General features: G+C 43.9%; 1 protein-coding gene across 5 annotated transcripts in view; it reads left to right on the top strand.

Moving 5' to 3' along the window:
* Positions 1-10,187, top strand: part of LOC145354679 (SEC14-like protein 1) — a 36,852-nt gene extending 26,665 nt beyond the window's left edge. For all 5 annotated transcript variants that reach the window (XM_080206114.1, XM_080206115.1, XM_080206116.1 and 2 more), the window contains 7 exons: positions 1,295-1,365; positions 1,995-2,166; positions 2,995-3,129; positions 3,628-3,765; positions 4,073-4,321; positions 7,352-7,527; positions 9,517-10,187. In XM_080206114.1, the coding sequence (XP_080062240.1) occupies positions 1,295-1,365; positions 1,995-2,166; positions 2,995-3,129; positions 3,628-3,765; positions 4,073-4,321; positions 7,352-7,527; positions 9,517-9,622 (1,047 nt within the window). In that variant the 3' untranslated portion in view covers positions 9,623-10,187. The remainder of the gene's footprint in view (positions 1-1,294; positions 1,366-1,994; positions 2,167-2,994; positions 3,130-3,627; positions 3,766-4,072; positions 4,322-7,351; positions 7,528-9,516) is intronic.
* Positions 10,188-13,139: the final 2,952 nt, after the last annotated feature.

Raw genomic sequence — 13,139 nt, 5'->3', positions numbered from 1 at the left:
TGAAGAAGTGCTTCCTGACACAGTCCCTGAATACCGTGGCTCTAATTTTAAGGTTATGGCCCTTGGTTTCCCACTAGAGGAAAGAGCTTCTATTTGCTCAATTAAATATTTTGGTCATTTTAAGCACTTCAATTAGATCATCTCTTAGTCTTCAATATTCGTGGGAATACATGCACAGTCTGTACAATCTGTCCTCATAGCCCTATTAATCTCATTATCATTCTGGTTAATCTGGCCTACATGTCCTCGTAAGACTGATATAAATCGCTAACTAAACACAGATTTTTCTTCAAACTCAATGAAACTTTATGATGGGATTGAAACTCACATGATTTAGATCATTAGTCCAGTAACATGACCAGTTCGTCAATAGACCTCACTTACTGCAAAGACTTCTTTATTTCATTTATTGAACCAGACATTCAGCTTCTCTGTTGCTCTGGGTTTCTGTTCAGAATTCAAAATTAGTGAGAAGAATCTCTGAATGTGTCCAAGTAACTATTCCAACACTCTCCTGGTCAGTGTCCCATTTTCATCCTCCATAAACACTTTCCAAAACTCTGTTGTCCCCCGTCCTAACTGGTACCAAGTCCTATTCCCCCATCATCCCTGTGCTCACTGAGCTAGGCTGGCTCCTGGACTTTAAAGGTCCTATCCTTGTTTTAAAATCCCTGCATGGCCTCATCCCTCCCTTTCTCTGTAAAAGCCTTCCAATCCTGCAGCCCTCCACTTCTGGACTCCTGAGTATCCTATTTTCAGGTGTTCCACTATTGCTGGCTGCATCTTCAGCTGCCAAAGTCCCAAGCCCTGGAATTCCCTACTGAATTCTCTGACTCTCGACCCCTTTCCTCCTTTTAAAATGTTCCTAAAAGCCTACCTCTGCCACCAGACCTAATATGTTCTTATGTGGCTCAGTGACAAATATTGATTGATAATTACACCAGTGAGGTTCCCTGGGCTGTTTTGGTACATTGAGGCAATATATCAATACAGAACTGTTTAATTTCATTGAGACACTAAATAAGTGCAATTGGTTATTATTAATTGGTAAGGAGGCAGGTGAGTAAAGCTCTCTTTCATTGTGTTAATGGTGGTTAGATGTAATTTTGTTTCCTCTAATACCTGTGGCCAAAGCAACATGTACTTATAAGATGGGCATTTTGGTGTCATTAGGCAAATTGGTGCAATTGGGTTAGACTCACAAATCTCCAGTTATGGCTCACTGACAGGTGGGCAATTCTCAGCACTCACCCTGTGCAGAAGGCATCACTAAAAGCTTATCCTTTCTCTCCAGGTTCTGTCAATCAATGAGGATGGACAGAAGAGATGTGAAGAGAACACAAAAGTCTTCGGTCGCCCAATCACGTTAGTGACATATTAGACACTGGCAATGCCTCCTCCTTCTCCCTACCTGTCTCTCTAACATCACACTGTTCCTAGAGGTGTTGCCTCTTTCTGGGATACAGTTCCACAAGCATTCTCACTCTCGCTTATTCACTCACAATCATGTTCCCCTTCTTTCCTTCTTCTGAGCATGCCCTGTGTATAGTTACCTGGTTATAAAATTTGGATTTGAGTCAGTTAAATGAGAGATCTGGAGATGGGTGCTTGGTGAGAGAGTCAATGTAATTTGATGGTGACTGGTTGTGGTGGCAATTCACCGAGACTGGAGAGACAGTTGGGATGTTTCTTCAAGTTGGGAGAGGGCTAGGACAGGAGGGATAGGGATGGGATAGGCTGGAACAATGGCAGTACAAGGAGAGAGACTGAGACAGTAAGGGTACAAGGATGATAGGCTGGGGTAGTAAGGTAGAGGCAGAAGACATTGAGAAAATGGGGAAGAGGCCTGGGTGAAAGAGCAGAGCCATAAAGATCTGCACAAGACAACAGCTAGAATGGATGAAACCTTGATTTATCAGCATTCCAATTGTCGATATGCTGTTGCTTCAGACAATGAGTCTGTGAGTAATTCTAGTATTTGATTGAATGGACAGATCGTGGACCTGCCTGGTTGACCTAGAAGGGTTGAACATGAGGCATCTGTGGCGGCCGGGAGTGAAAGCGTTGCTGAGGATCATTGAAGTGGTGGAAGCAAACTATCCGGAGACGCTAGGCCGACTTCTGATTCTCAGGGCACCGAGAGTGTTTCCTGTCCTCTGGACGCTGGTGAGTCAAAAACTGATGCTGCTGTTATCCATTCCTTAGTTTGACTCCCTGTGACCCCCTGTACATCCAGCAAGTACCCATTTGTTAGAGCCCAGATGGTGACAAATGGGCAGTGGAAGCCTGTCCTCACTCAATATCCAAATACCAAATCAGCAGAAGCCATCACTGGATAGCAGCAGGACCCTTGGTTGATTTTTCTCTCTCTGGACCAGGATTGTTATCCGAGTTCAGCTAACTCTAAAAGGCCAGGGATCAATCCTGAAATTTTCTGCTTGTGCAATCTGAGCTGCTTTCATACAGGTTTAAATGCCATATCACAGCCACAGCATCTGACTTGTGGTAACAGTAACAATGTGGTTCTGTTTTGCAAGACTAGTATTCCAGGCAATGTGAGATCATATTCCACATAGCAGTTTGATAATAATGTATTCACTTTTACAAATCTACCAGTAAAAAGCTGCTCCCACCAAAAGCAGCCACAAAATATATTAGATTGTTGTGAAAACCGAACTCATTCACAAAGTTAATTTGGGTAAGAAACCTATTGACTCCTATCTGATTTAGGCCTATATGTGATTCCAGTCTCACACCAATGTAGTTGATTCTTAATTACTTTCTGAAGTGTCGAGCAAATCACTTGGTTGGATCATGTTCAGGATGACTAGGGGACAAACAATAAATGCTGGACTTGTTAGTGACTTCCACATCCTGAGAATGAATAGAGAAAGGCAGAACAGCCTGGACTACCCTGAACTCTGCGCATTTGGCTGGATTCCCTAGTATTAGACAGAGAACCTGACATCCACCTCTTGATTCTGTGTTCTTCAGGTCAATCCATTCATCAATGAAAACACACGTCAGAAATTCCTCATCTACAGTGGCAACAACTACCAGGGCATGGGAGGGCTCATCGATTATATCGACAAAGAGATTGTGCCTGATTTCCTGGGTGGAGACTGCCTGGTAAGAGGTGCTGGTGTGGAGGTGCTGCTGGGGTGGGGTGGGGTGAGGGGGGCTGATATTGAGGACGGTGAGGATGGAGTGGGGTGCAGTTCAGGCTGTGTAAGGAACAAAGTTAAAAAATGCTCTCCATGGCAATAACGCGCTAACAGTGGAAACCTTTCAACAGTGCCACCTTTAAAATCATTTCATTTTGTTCTGATAAAGGCAAAATACTGCAGATGCTGGAAGCTGTGATGAGGGGTCATCTTGACTCAAAATCTTGGCTCTATTCTGTCTTCACAGATGCTATCAGACCTGCTGAGATTTTCCAGCATTTTCTGTTTTTGTTTCATTTTGTTCTGGTTTGGAGCAACTGGTTACAGTCCATTGTATGGGAGAGTGTACATCAACTGTGGTCAGAGAGTAAATGGGCTGGTAGAACGTACCTGGACTATGAGAGGGGTGTGCTTCATTGTGACATTTTGTCAATCATGTCTATCCTTATGCTTCCATTCACAGTGTAATATCCCAGAAGGAGGAATGGTTCCCAAGTCCTTGTACCAGACAGAGGAAATGCTAGAAAACACAGATCAAATCAAACTCTGGACAGAAACCATTTATCAGTCAGCCACCATCTTCAAAGGAGCCCCACATGAGGTACGAAGTCACCATTAACAGTGCACACCTTGTGATTCTGTCCTGCAATTAGCTCTGCTGAATAAACAGTAACTGCATACAGTTACACTGAATAATCTTTATCCAATTAAATAAATAGTTACACTGCACAGTTATATAGCACATAATGTTTACACTGCAGAATGATTAGGAACTCTACCCTTGGACAGTACATGACAACAAGTTTGCACCTACTTCCCCCAGGTTGGTCTGGCATAACTCTATCTTTACCCCAGCTCTGCTTTCTCCCTCAGGCCTAGCTTTCAATCCAGTTTGCTTTGTTTCACAGAAGGTGATTGAGATTCTGGAGGCGTCATCTGTTATCACCTGGGACTTTGACATTCTGAAGGGCGATGTGGTGTTTAACATCTTCCATTCCAAGCAGGCACCTCACATCAGTCGCAAGGATTCGAATAGCCCACTGGTTCCCCTCCCCGGTGGGAATAATGTGCAGCTGATAGAGAAGAGCTGGGTGCTGGGTGTGGACTACAGCCCAACAGAAACACCACTCATCTGTCGGGAAGGAGAGAGCGTCCAGGTCCGTTTCTGGGGCTGTGCATCAGCCCCTTTGCATTCTAGTTAAACTAGTAACATAACATTTAAAGTTTATTTATTAGTCACAAGTAAGGCTTACATTAACACTGCAATGAAGTTACTGTGAAAATCCCCTAGGTGCCACACTCCGGCACCTGTTCAGGTCAATACACCTAACCAGCACGTCTTTCAGATTGTGGGAGGAAACCGGAGCACCCGGAAGAAACCCATGCAGACACGGGGAGAATGTGCAAACTCCATGCAGAGGGACCCAAGCTGGGAACAGAATCCAAATCTCTGGCACTGGGAGTCTGCAGTGCTAACCACCATGCCACTGTATCGCCCTGCTGAATTTAACATTTAAATCAAGCAAAACTCTCCTGAATTCTAACATTCTGTGCTGAACCCTGGGAGTGTTTGATAGAACAATGCAGAGGAAGCTTTACTCTGTACCTAACCTTATCAAGTTTTTTGAAAAGGTGACCAAAGAGGTGGATAAGGGTAAGGCAGTCGATGTGGTGTATATGGATTTTAGCAAAGCGTTTGATAAGGTTCCCCATGGTAGGCTATTGCAGAAAATGCAGATGCATGGGATTGAGGGTGATTTAGCAGTTTGGATCAGGAATTGGCTAGCTGACAGAAGACAGAGGGTGGTGGTTGATGGGAAATATTCAACCTGGAGTTCAATTACAAGTGTGTACCTCAAGGATCTGTTTTGGGGCCACTGCTGTTTGTCATTTTTATAAATGACCTAGATGGGGTGTAGAAGGATGGATTAGTAAATTTGCTGATGACATCAAAGTTGGAGGAGTTGTAGACGGTGAGGATGGATGTTACAGTTTGCAGAGGGACATAGATAAGCTGCAGAGCTGGGCCGAGAGGTGGCAGATGGAGTTTAACATGGAAAAGTGTGAGGTGATTCACTTTGGTAAGAGTAACAGGAGTACAGAATATAGGGTTAATGGAAGGACTCTTGGTGGTGTTGACGAGCAGAGAGATCTCGGGGTACATGTGCATAGCTCCCAATGGATAACATTGGAATAGTTTAGGTTAGAGGGTCATTAGATTGGTTCCACTGGTTGGCGCAACATCAAGGGCCGAAGGGCCTGTACTGCGCTGTAATGTTCTATGTTCTATAATCCCGTGCTGTACCTGTCCTGAGGGTTTGACAGGATAGTGCAGAGAGCTTTACTCTGTATCTAACCCCGTGCTGTACTTTCCTGAGAGTGTTTGATGGGACAGTGCAGGGGGAGCTTTATTCTGTGCTGTACCTGCCCTGAGAGTGTTGGGTGGGACAGTGCAGAGGGAGCTTTACTCTATATCTAACCCCGTGCTGTACCTGTCCTGGGGAGTGTTTGATGGGACAGTGCAGAAGGAGCTTTACACTCTATTTAGCCTGTGTTCTACCTGTCCTAGGAGTGTTGGATGGGACAATGTAGAAGGATCTTTACTGTATGTCTAATTTGTGTTGTACCTGTCCTGTGTAATGTTGATGTCGGATAACCTTCACACAAGATGTTCCATTCTCTGTCATTAACATCAGTCAGCTTGATGAGCCCAAAAATTGAATGACTTCATATCTGTTTGGCAAGCTACAAATTAAAAATAATCAATGATTGGAACTGTTCTATAATTGGAACCTAAACTATTTTCCATTCTTCTCTTATGGTATCTCAGGATTTAATTAAATGAAAAATTCCATCCATAACTCCAATTACTTTTCTCATTTCTTTAAGTATCGGATGAATTCCCACTCATCAGTTTCACATGAATATTTAAACTATTTTGTTTCAGTGACTGGTTCAGTGTAAGGAGTTCAATTTCCTTTCAGTCAAACACTAGTCATCAACAACAGCACATCTCATATTTATGTAAAGTTTTAAATTAAAGAAAAAAATCCTAAAGCATAATCAATAAAAAGAACACCAAATCAAAAACTGTTAGGGTAGAGGCCCAAAGCTATGATAGGACATGGTTTTTAAGAAGTTGGACAGAATTCTAGACTGGCTGCTTTTTATCTCCCCCCCCCCCCAATTCTGCCCTTTTCTTGCCCCCATCACGTCTTCAGTTGCATCAAAACTTTTCTGGATTCTCTTTCAGTAAGCCACTTTGTCTTGTGGCTCAATGGGTAGCAGTCCTACTTCTGAACCAGAAGCTCTGGGTTTAGGTCTTGCTCTAGGACTTGTTGGCCATGGGAGGAGTCATAGAGGTTTACGGCACGGAAACAAACCCTTCAGCCCAACTTGTCCATGCCACCCAGTTTTTACCATTAAGTTAGTCCTAATTGCCCATGTTTGGCTCATATCTCTCCATACCAATCTTACCCATGTAACTGTCTAAATGCTTTTTAAAACACAAAATTGTACTCGTCACTACTACCACCTCTGGCAGCTCATTCCAGACACTCACCCTGTGTGTGAAGATTGCCCCTCTGGACCCTTTTGTACCTCTCCCCTACCACCTTAAACCTATGCCTTCAAGTTTTAGACTGTCCTATCTTTGGGAAAAGATATTGACCTTATCTATGCCCTTCATTATTTTACAGACTTCTATAAGCTCACTCCTAAACCTTCTATGCTCCAGGGAAAATAATCCCAGTCTATCCAGCCTCCCCTTCACATTGTGGTTAAGCTAGTTGATAATCACCTGTTAGTCTTTCCAAAACACTCATGGCGCACTGTAGAAGCAGGAGAGAGGCGATATTCCTGTTCAGTTGTGCTTGTTGCAGAGTGGTGCCTCTCATGCTGTAACCACTTGACCCTCTCAAATAGAGAGCTATTGATGGTACCTGGCATATTACAGCTAATAACAGACAGATGGACTGCATTGAGTATAAGAGTGAATCATAGGTTCAAGTCTTTGGAACAGGTCTTGAACCCTCAAATTCCTTACTAGGGTCAGTATGACACTCACTAATCCACAGCTGGCATGCAGGGGCAGGATAGACAATGTCTTTTAGGTCAAGATTTTTCTAAAATTGTGACGATAACCCGACAGTTAAGGGATCTCAGGATCAAATGTTTATTGCCTTCAGGGTTCACATGTGACCCGCTGGCCTGGGTTCTACATCCTGCAGTGGAAGATGCACAGTCCCTGGTCTTGCTCCTCAAATCTCCCTCGTGTCGATGATGTACTGGCTTCTTTACAAGTCTCTTCCTACAAGTGCAAGATCATGTTCTACACCGAGGTGCTGGCGTCGGAAGATTTCAGGTGAGTGTCTGTCCTGTGCTTCCAGCTGACACATGGATTTTCCCAACCAGTCCCTAAGCCCTCACAACTGTCCTGCTTCAATCAGGATCTTCTGGTAGGAAACAGAGAGAAGCAGCAACAGGGCCTTTAATTTGTAAAATCTGCTGAGTGGGTGGTTCCTAAATAAAAGGAGGGCCAGATTTAACTTCTTGGATGGAGGAATGGTGTGTCCCAACTGATGTCTGTTGCCGTGTCACCTTTAAAGGATGTTTTCAAGGCAGAAAATTATATTAATTTGTTATCCCGGGAAATTACCGACCGGTGAGTCTGACCTCAGTGGTTGGTAAGCTGATGGAAAGGCTTCTGAGGGACAAGATTTACGACCATTTGGAGAGGTTTGACATGATCAGGAATAGTCAGCATGGATTTGTCAAGGGCAGGTCGTGCCTTACGAGCCTAGTTGAGTTCTTCGATAATGTGACTGAACACATTGACGAAGGAAGTGCCGTGGACGTGGTGTACATGGACTTCAGCAAGGCGTTTGATAAGGTCCCCCATGCAAGACTTCTTGAGAAGGTGAGAGGGCATGGGATCCGAGGGCCTTTGGCCTTGTGGATCAAGAACTGGCTTGCCTGCAGAAGACAGAGAGTGGTTGTGGATGGGTCTTTTTCTGAATGGAGGTCAGTCACCAGTGGAGTGCCCCAGGGATCTGTTCTAGGACTCTTGCTGTTTGTCATTTTCATAAATGACCTGGATGAGGAAGTGGAAGGATGGGTAAGTAAGTTCGCTGATGACGCGAAGGTCGGTGGTGTTGTGGATGGTCTGGAAGGAGGGCAAAAGTTGCAGCAGGACATAAATAGGATGCAGGACTGGGCGGAGAAGTGGCAGATGGACTTCAACGCGGATAAATGCGTAGTCGTCCATTTTGGCAGAACCAACGGGATGAATGAGTACACTATCAAGGGCAGGAGTCTTGGTAGTGTTGAGGAGCAGAAGGATCTTGGGGTCCGGGTCCACAGGACTCTTAAATCGGCCTCGCAGGTGGAAGAGGTGGTCAAGAAGGCGTATGGTGTACTGGCCTTCATAAATCGAGGGATTGAGTTTAGGAGTCGGGAGGTAATGCTGCAACTTTATAAGACCCTTGTCAGGCCTCATTTGGAGTACTGTGCGCAGTTCTGGTCGCCTCACTACAGGAAAGACGTAGAAGCTATTGAAAGGGTACAGAGGAGATTTACAAGGATGTTGCCTGGACTGGGAGGCATGCCTTATGAAGTTAGGTTGAGGGAACTGGGTCTCTTTTCCCTGGAGAGACGTAGGTTGAGAGGCAACCTGACAGAGGTTTATAAAATGTTGAGAGGAATAGATAGGGTGGATTCTCAGAGGCTATTTCCCCGGGTTGAAATGGTCGCTACGAGAGGACACAGGTTTAAGGTGCAGGGAGGAAAGTACAGAAGTGATGTTAGGGGTAAGTTTTTCAGTCAGAGGGTGGTGAGTGAATGGAATCGGCTGCCGTCAGTGGTGGTGGAGGCGAACTCGCTGGGGTCTTTTAAAAGACTTCTGGATGAGTATATGGGGTTTTATGGGATTGGGGGTTATAGATAGGTGTTGATGTGATCGGCGCAACTCGTGGGCCGAAGGGCCTGTTGGTGCTGTAGTGTTCTATGTTCTATCCGAGCCACAGCTTGAGTGGGAATTCACAATGGTGATTCCTGCTCCTACTTGCCTTCTGCAACCCCACCCCGACCACTGTAGATGCGTGCACATGCACGCCAAAACAGTATAGTCTTTCATACTCAAATAGCCTGCTTAGGTCTAGGCTCGTGCAGCAAAACTAATGATGAGGATATCAAAGTGTATACAACCAAGGCAGATGGTTATCAGCTGTGATCTCACTGAGTGGCAGGAACAGGCCTGAGAGACTGAATGGCATCCAACCACATTCATAAGTGGGGGTACCTGCAGAAGAGCAGTAACAGGACACAATTTAACAGTTGCCCTTTCTGTTTACAGGGGGTCCATGACTAGCCTGGAGTCCTGTCAAAGTGGATTCTCACAGCTCAGTGCTGGCACCACCTCTTCCAGCCAGTCTCAAGGCAGCTCACATGTTTCCAGATAGGAAGCTATTGGACGGTGACACATTTGTCACAAGCCACTGAACCAGGGAACTACAACTGCCGCAGGACCAAGTGCAATGATAGCTGTTCCCATCAGCTTGGTGCTGGTTGAACAACAGCCCATCACTCATCTCATTTCGGTACAATAATATCACAGGAAATTGTGCAGCATTTCAAGGTTTGATGTCTGCTATATTGTGTAACAAGGACATGTTTCACTAGTGTGACCTCTTTAGACTGTGTACTGAGTACACAACTTTGAACAGTCTTCCAGACAGAAAAGACAATGGGGAGAAGGGGCCTTTAGCTCAGTCTTCCCTGGCTCAAGTGCAGTGTGATCCATGGTATCAGCTCGTCATATCCAGGAAAACTTCAGAAAATCCAATCCTATAATTTAACTTACTATTGTCTAGGATGGAAGCCATTCAACTGTTACCCCTGCAGACGGAAAATCATACTGTGGTTGATTGTCTATATATGCACTAAGCCACCTTTCCTGTCCTAAAGATACTCATAATGTGGAGATGGCAGTGTTGGACTGGGGTAAACACAGTAAGAAGTCTCACAACACCAGGTTAAAGACCAAGAGGTTTATTTGGCAGCAAAAGCCACTAGCTTTCAGGCCTCTGACCCTTCGTCAGGGGAGTGGAGAGTTCTGATCACAAACAGGGGATGTAAAGACACACACTTGGTTTATAGAATTCTAATCGCATTCTAATCAGTATTCTGTAAACTGAGAGTGTGTCTTTACATCCCCTGTTGGTGACCAGAACTCTCCACTCACCTGATGAAGGGTTATGAGGCCCGAAAGCTAGTGGCTTTTGCTACCAAATAAACCTGTTGGACTTTAACCTGGTGTTGTGAGACTTCTTACTAAAGGTACTTACCCAGTTTTTTAACTGCTTTTGCTGCAAGGAATTTTTTTCTAATTCAGAACTTACTTGACTTTGATTGATTTTATCCTCCTGGCCTACATTCTGGGCCCATTGTCTGTACTAAATAAACTCCAAACTTCCCAATTACTCGTTCCTCCTGGCATCTTACAGACCTAAATCATAACCAGCTATGCCCCCATCTTATTTTCACTGGTGGGACTCTGGTGAAACTTTAGTCCCATTGTTAACCAGGTTGCTCTTCATGAACCACCTGCAGCAGACCAACACACTTCAGTATTCAAGACATGTGAAAAGTCTATGCAAAGTTAGGATAATAAGTTTTCCCAAGTGCCTATGATGTCTTTATTACAAAGGGGGGGGATGAAGTATAAAAGTAGGAAGTCTTCCATAGTGCTTTGGTGAGACCATGCCTAGGTACTGTCTACAGTTTTGGTCTCCTTATTTAAGGAGAAATATACTTGTAACGAAAACACAGAAGTTGATTTCTGGAATGAAGAGAAAATGGGAAAAGGTTGAACAAGCTGGGCCTGTATTCACTGGATTCACCAATATTCCCAAGTTCATTACTCACTGGGACATTCACAGAAAAGTACATCAGAAACCCCAACATGCAAATTAAACACCCCATTCTTTGGTCCTTATAATTTTCTTCCTGAGAGAGCAGTGGAGACTGGGCCATTGAATATATTCAAGGCTTAGTTAGATTTAAGGTCTACAAGGGAGTCAAGGATTATAGGAGTGGAGGTAGGAAAGTGGCAGTTAAGGCCACCATCAAATCAACCATGATCTTATTGAATGGCTAAGCAGGCTTTATAGGCTGAATGGCTGACTGCCCCTCCTATTTCTTATGCCTATAGGCAGGGAGTTAATAGTGCATCAGCTACTGTCTCCATTCTATAAACTCTGCTCATACAACAAATAGTGATTTTCCCAATTCTATAAGCATTGGCCTAGACTTAGGCACATCAAATTGCAATTGGCGTTCCTTAGTCCTCAATTTTTATTGGTCCAGCTCTCTCAGAATGGTATCAATCCCTGGAATATCCATAACCCAAGCACACAGTACCTTTCTGTCTCCTGATTTACAATTAGATGGATTTTAAAATCTATAACTACATTCTGAAGTTTGAATGCAGATCATGTTAAAATTTTTAACTGAAGACTGCTAAAAGCCAGGGCAAAACCCCACTGGGCAGTTACACCTCTGGACCAAACTGCTACCAGATGTGGTTAGTTGATTGGGGTCACTTGTTACCAGGGACACTGTTGGCATTGGCAGGGGGTGGAGGGGGAAATTGGGTGGTGGAGAAAAAAAAATTCCTTTAGCTTTATTAACCCGTGGTTCTCTGCTGAGGATTTCACAAATTCTGAACATCCTCCTCCTCATTGACCTCATGCTCCAGGCATAAAACAACTCTGATCTGTGTTAGCTGCTGTAGGACTTGTACCAATTCCCATTAACTTTTCTGTATTCTAAGCACTGAGTCACCTCACTTCTATTGTGACATATCAAATGGTGGAACCTTTGGTCAATGCATAGCACCCATTTGTTCAGCAGAGTAAAGATCACATCTCTTATCATCTCCTAACTTATGACTGGTCAGATGGCCACAAATTCTTCATTCTGAATTCTCTTAAAACTGAGAAGAAGCACTCATATGATAGTTCTGGACCTCTTTGCTATCTCTTCCCAGCTTATTAATGAATCTCCACTTTAAGGGCTATTATGGTAGAAACTAGCAATAATTTCTGTCCTATATTTACAGTGTTAGTAAATGCACAATTTCAGACTGCCTTACAGAGGAGGGATGTCCAACCAATGACCCTTGAACCCAGCTTGTATTTAAGCCACTGGGGCATAATTTCTTGGGGAATGGACTTCCATGGGTGGGCCTGAATGTCAAAGGCTTGGATTTGTAAAAGGGGCCGATGAGTCAGTGGATGAATCTGAGACCGAAACAACAAGATCTGTTCACAGCAGCAACTTTAAGAACTCTGCAAATTATTAGGAACTGGGGTTCAAAGTTCACGTGATTCACCAGACTCTTTGGACATCCCTATGACTGAGTTATCCCTGTCCCAGCACTCCGTACATGCAAGGCTGGTGTACACACTGGCACAGGAACCTCTGGCAAACTATATTTTTGATGTGTATGTTTTTCTATGCATTTGCCTACTGTCAGAATTAACAAATTTAAACCTTGGGAATTATTGTTTTTGAAATTTTAAATGTAAAGTTACTGGTCATTTTAGTTATCAGTTTTATTGAAGTACTGTACTAGAATTTTAATATATGTGTATATATGTGTTAAAATCCTCCCTTTAGAGGGTTTATGTTACATGAAACTATGTTGAATTCCATACAAACCTCACTGTCTCCCTTTAATACTGTCCGACAGGGTTGGGGCTACTTGAGGTAGGTCAGTAGCTTGGTATTTTGACACGCCTAAGCCTCTCCACCACTGTCAAGACAGAAGTCAGGTATCTGATAGAACATACTACCCTTGTTATATAATAAGGAACTGCATTGGTTTCTATCAAATCCAGCATCGTGAAAAACTAAACCTGCTACTCACCTGGGGTCACCCCTTTGTGTCAGGTAATACATTCATGAATAGGACAA

The sequence above is a fragment of the Carcharhinus amblyrhynchos genome, chromosome 18 (genome assembly GCF_965287045.1).
Source record: "Carcharhinus amblyrhynchos chromosome 18, sCarAmb.v2.hapA, whole genome shotgun sequence".
In the NCBI taxonomy this organism is placed as follows: Eukaryota; Metazoa; Chordata; class Chondrichthyes; order Carcharhiniformes; family Carcharhinidae; genus Carcharhinus; species Carcharhinus amblyrhynchos.
The sequence above is the reverse complement of the archived record's forward strand: the minus strand, read 5'-3'. Positions and strand labels throughout refer to the sequence as shown.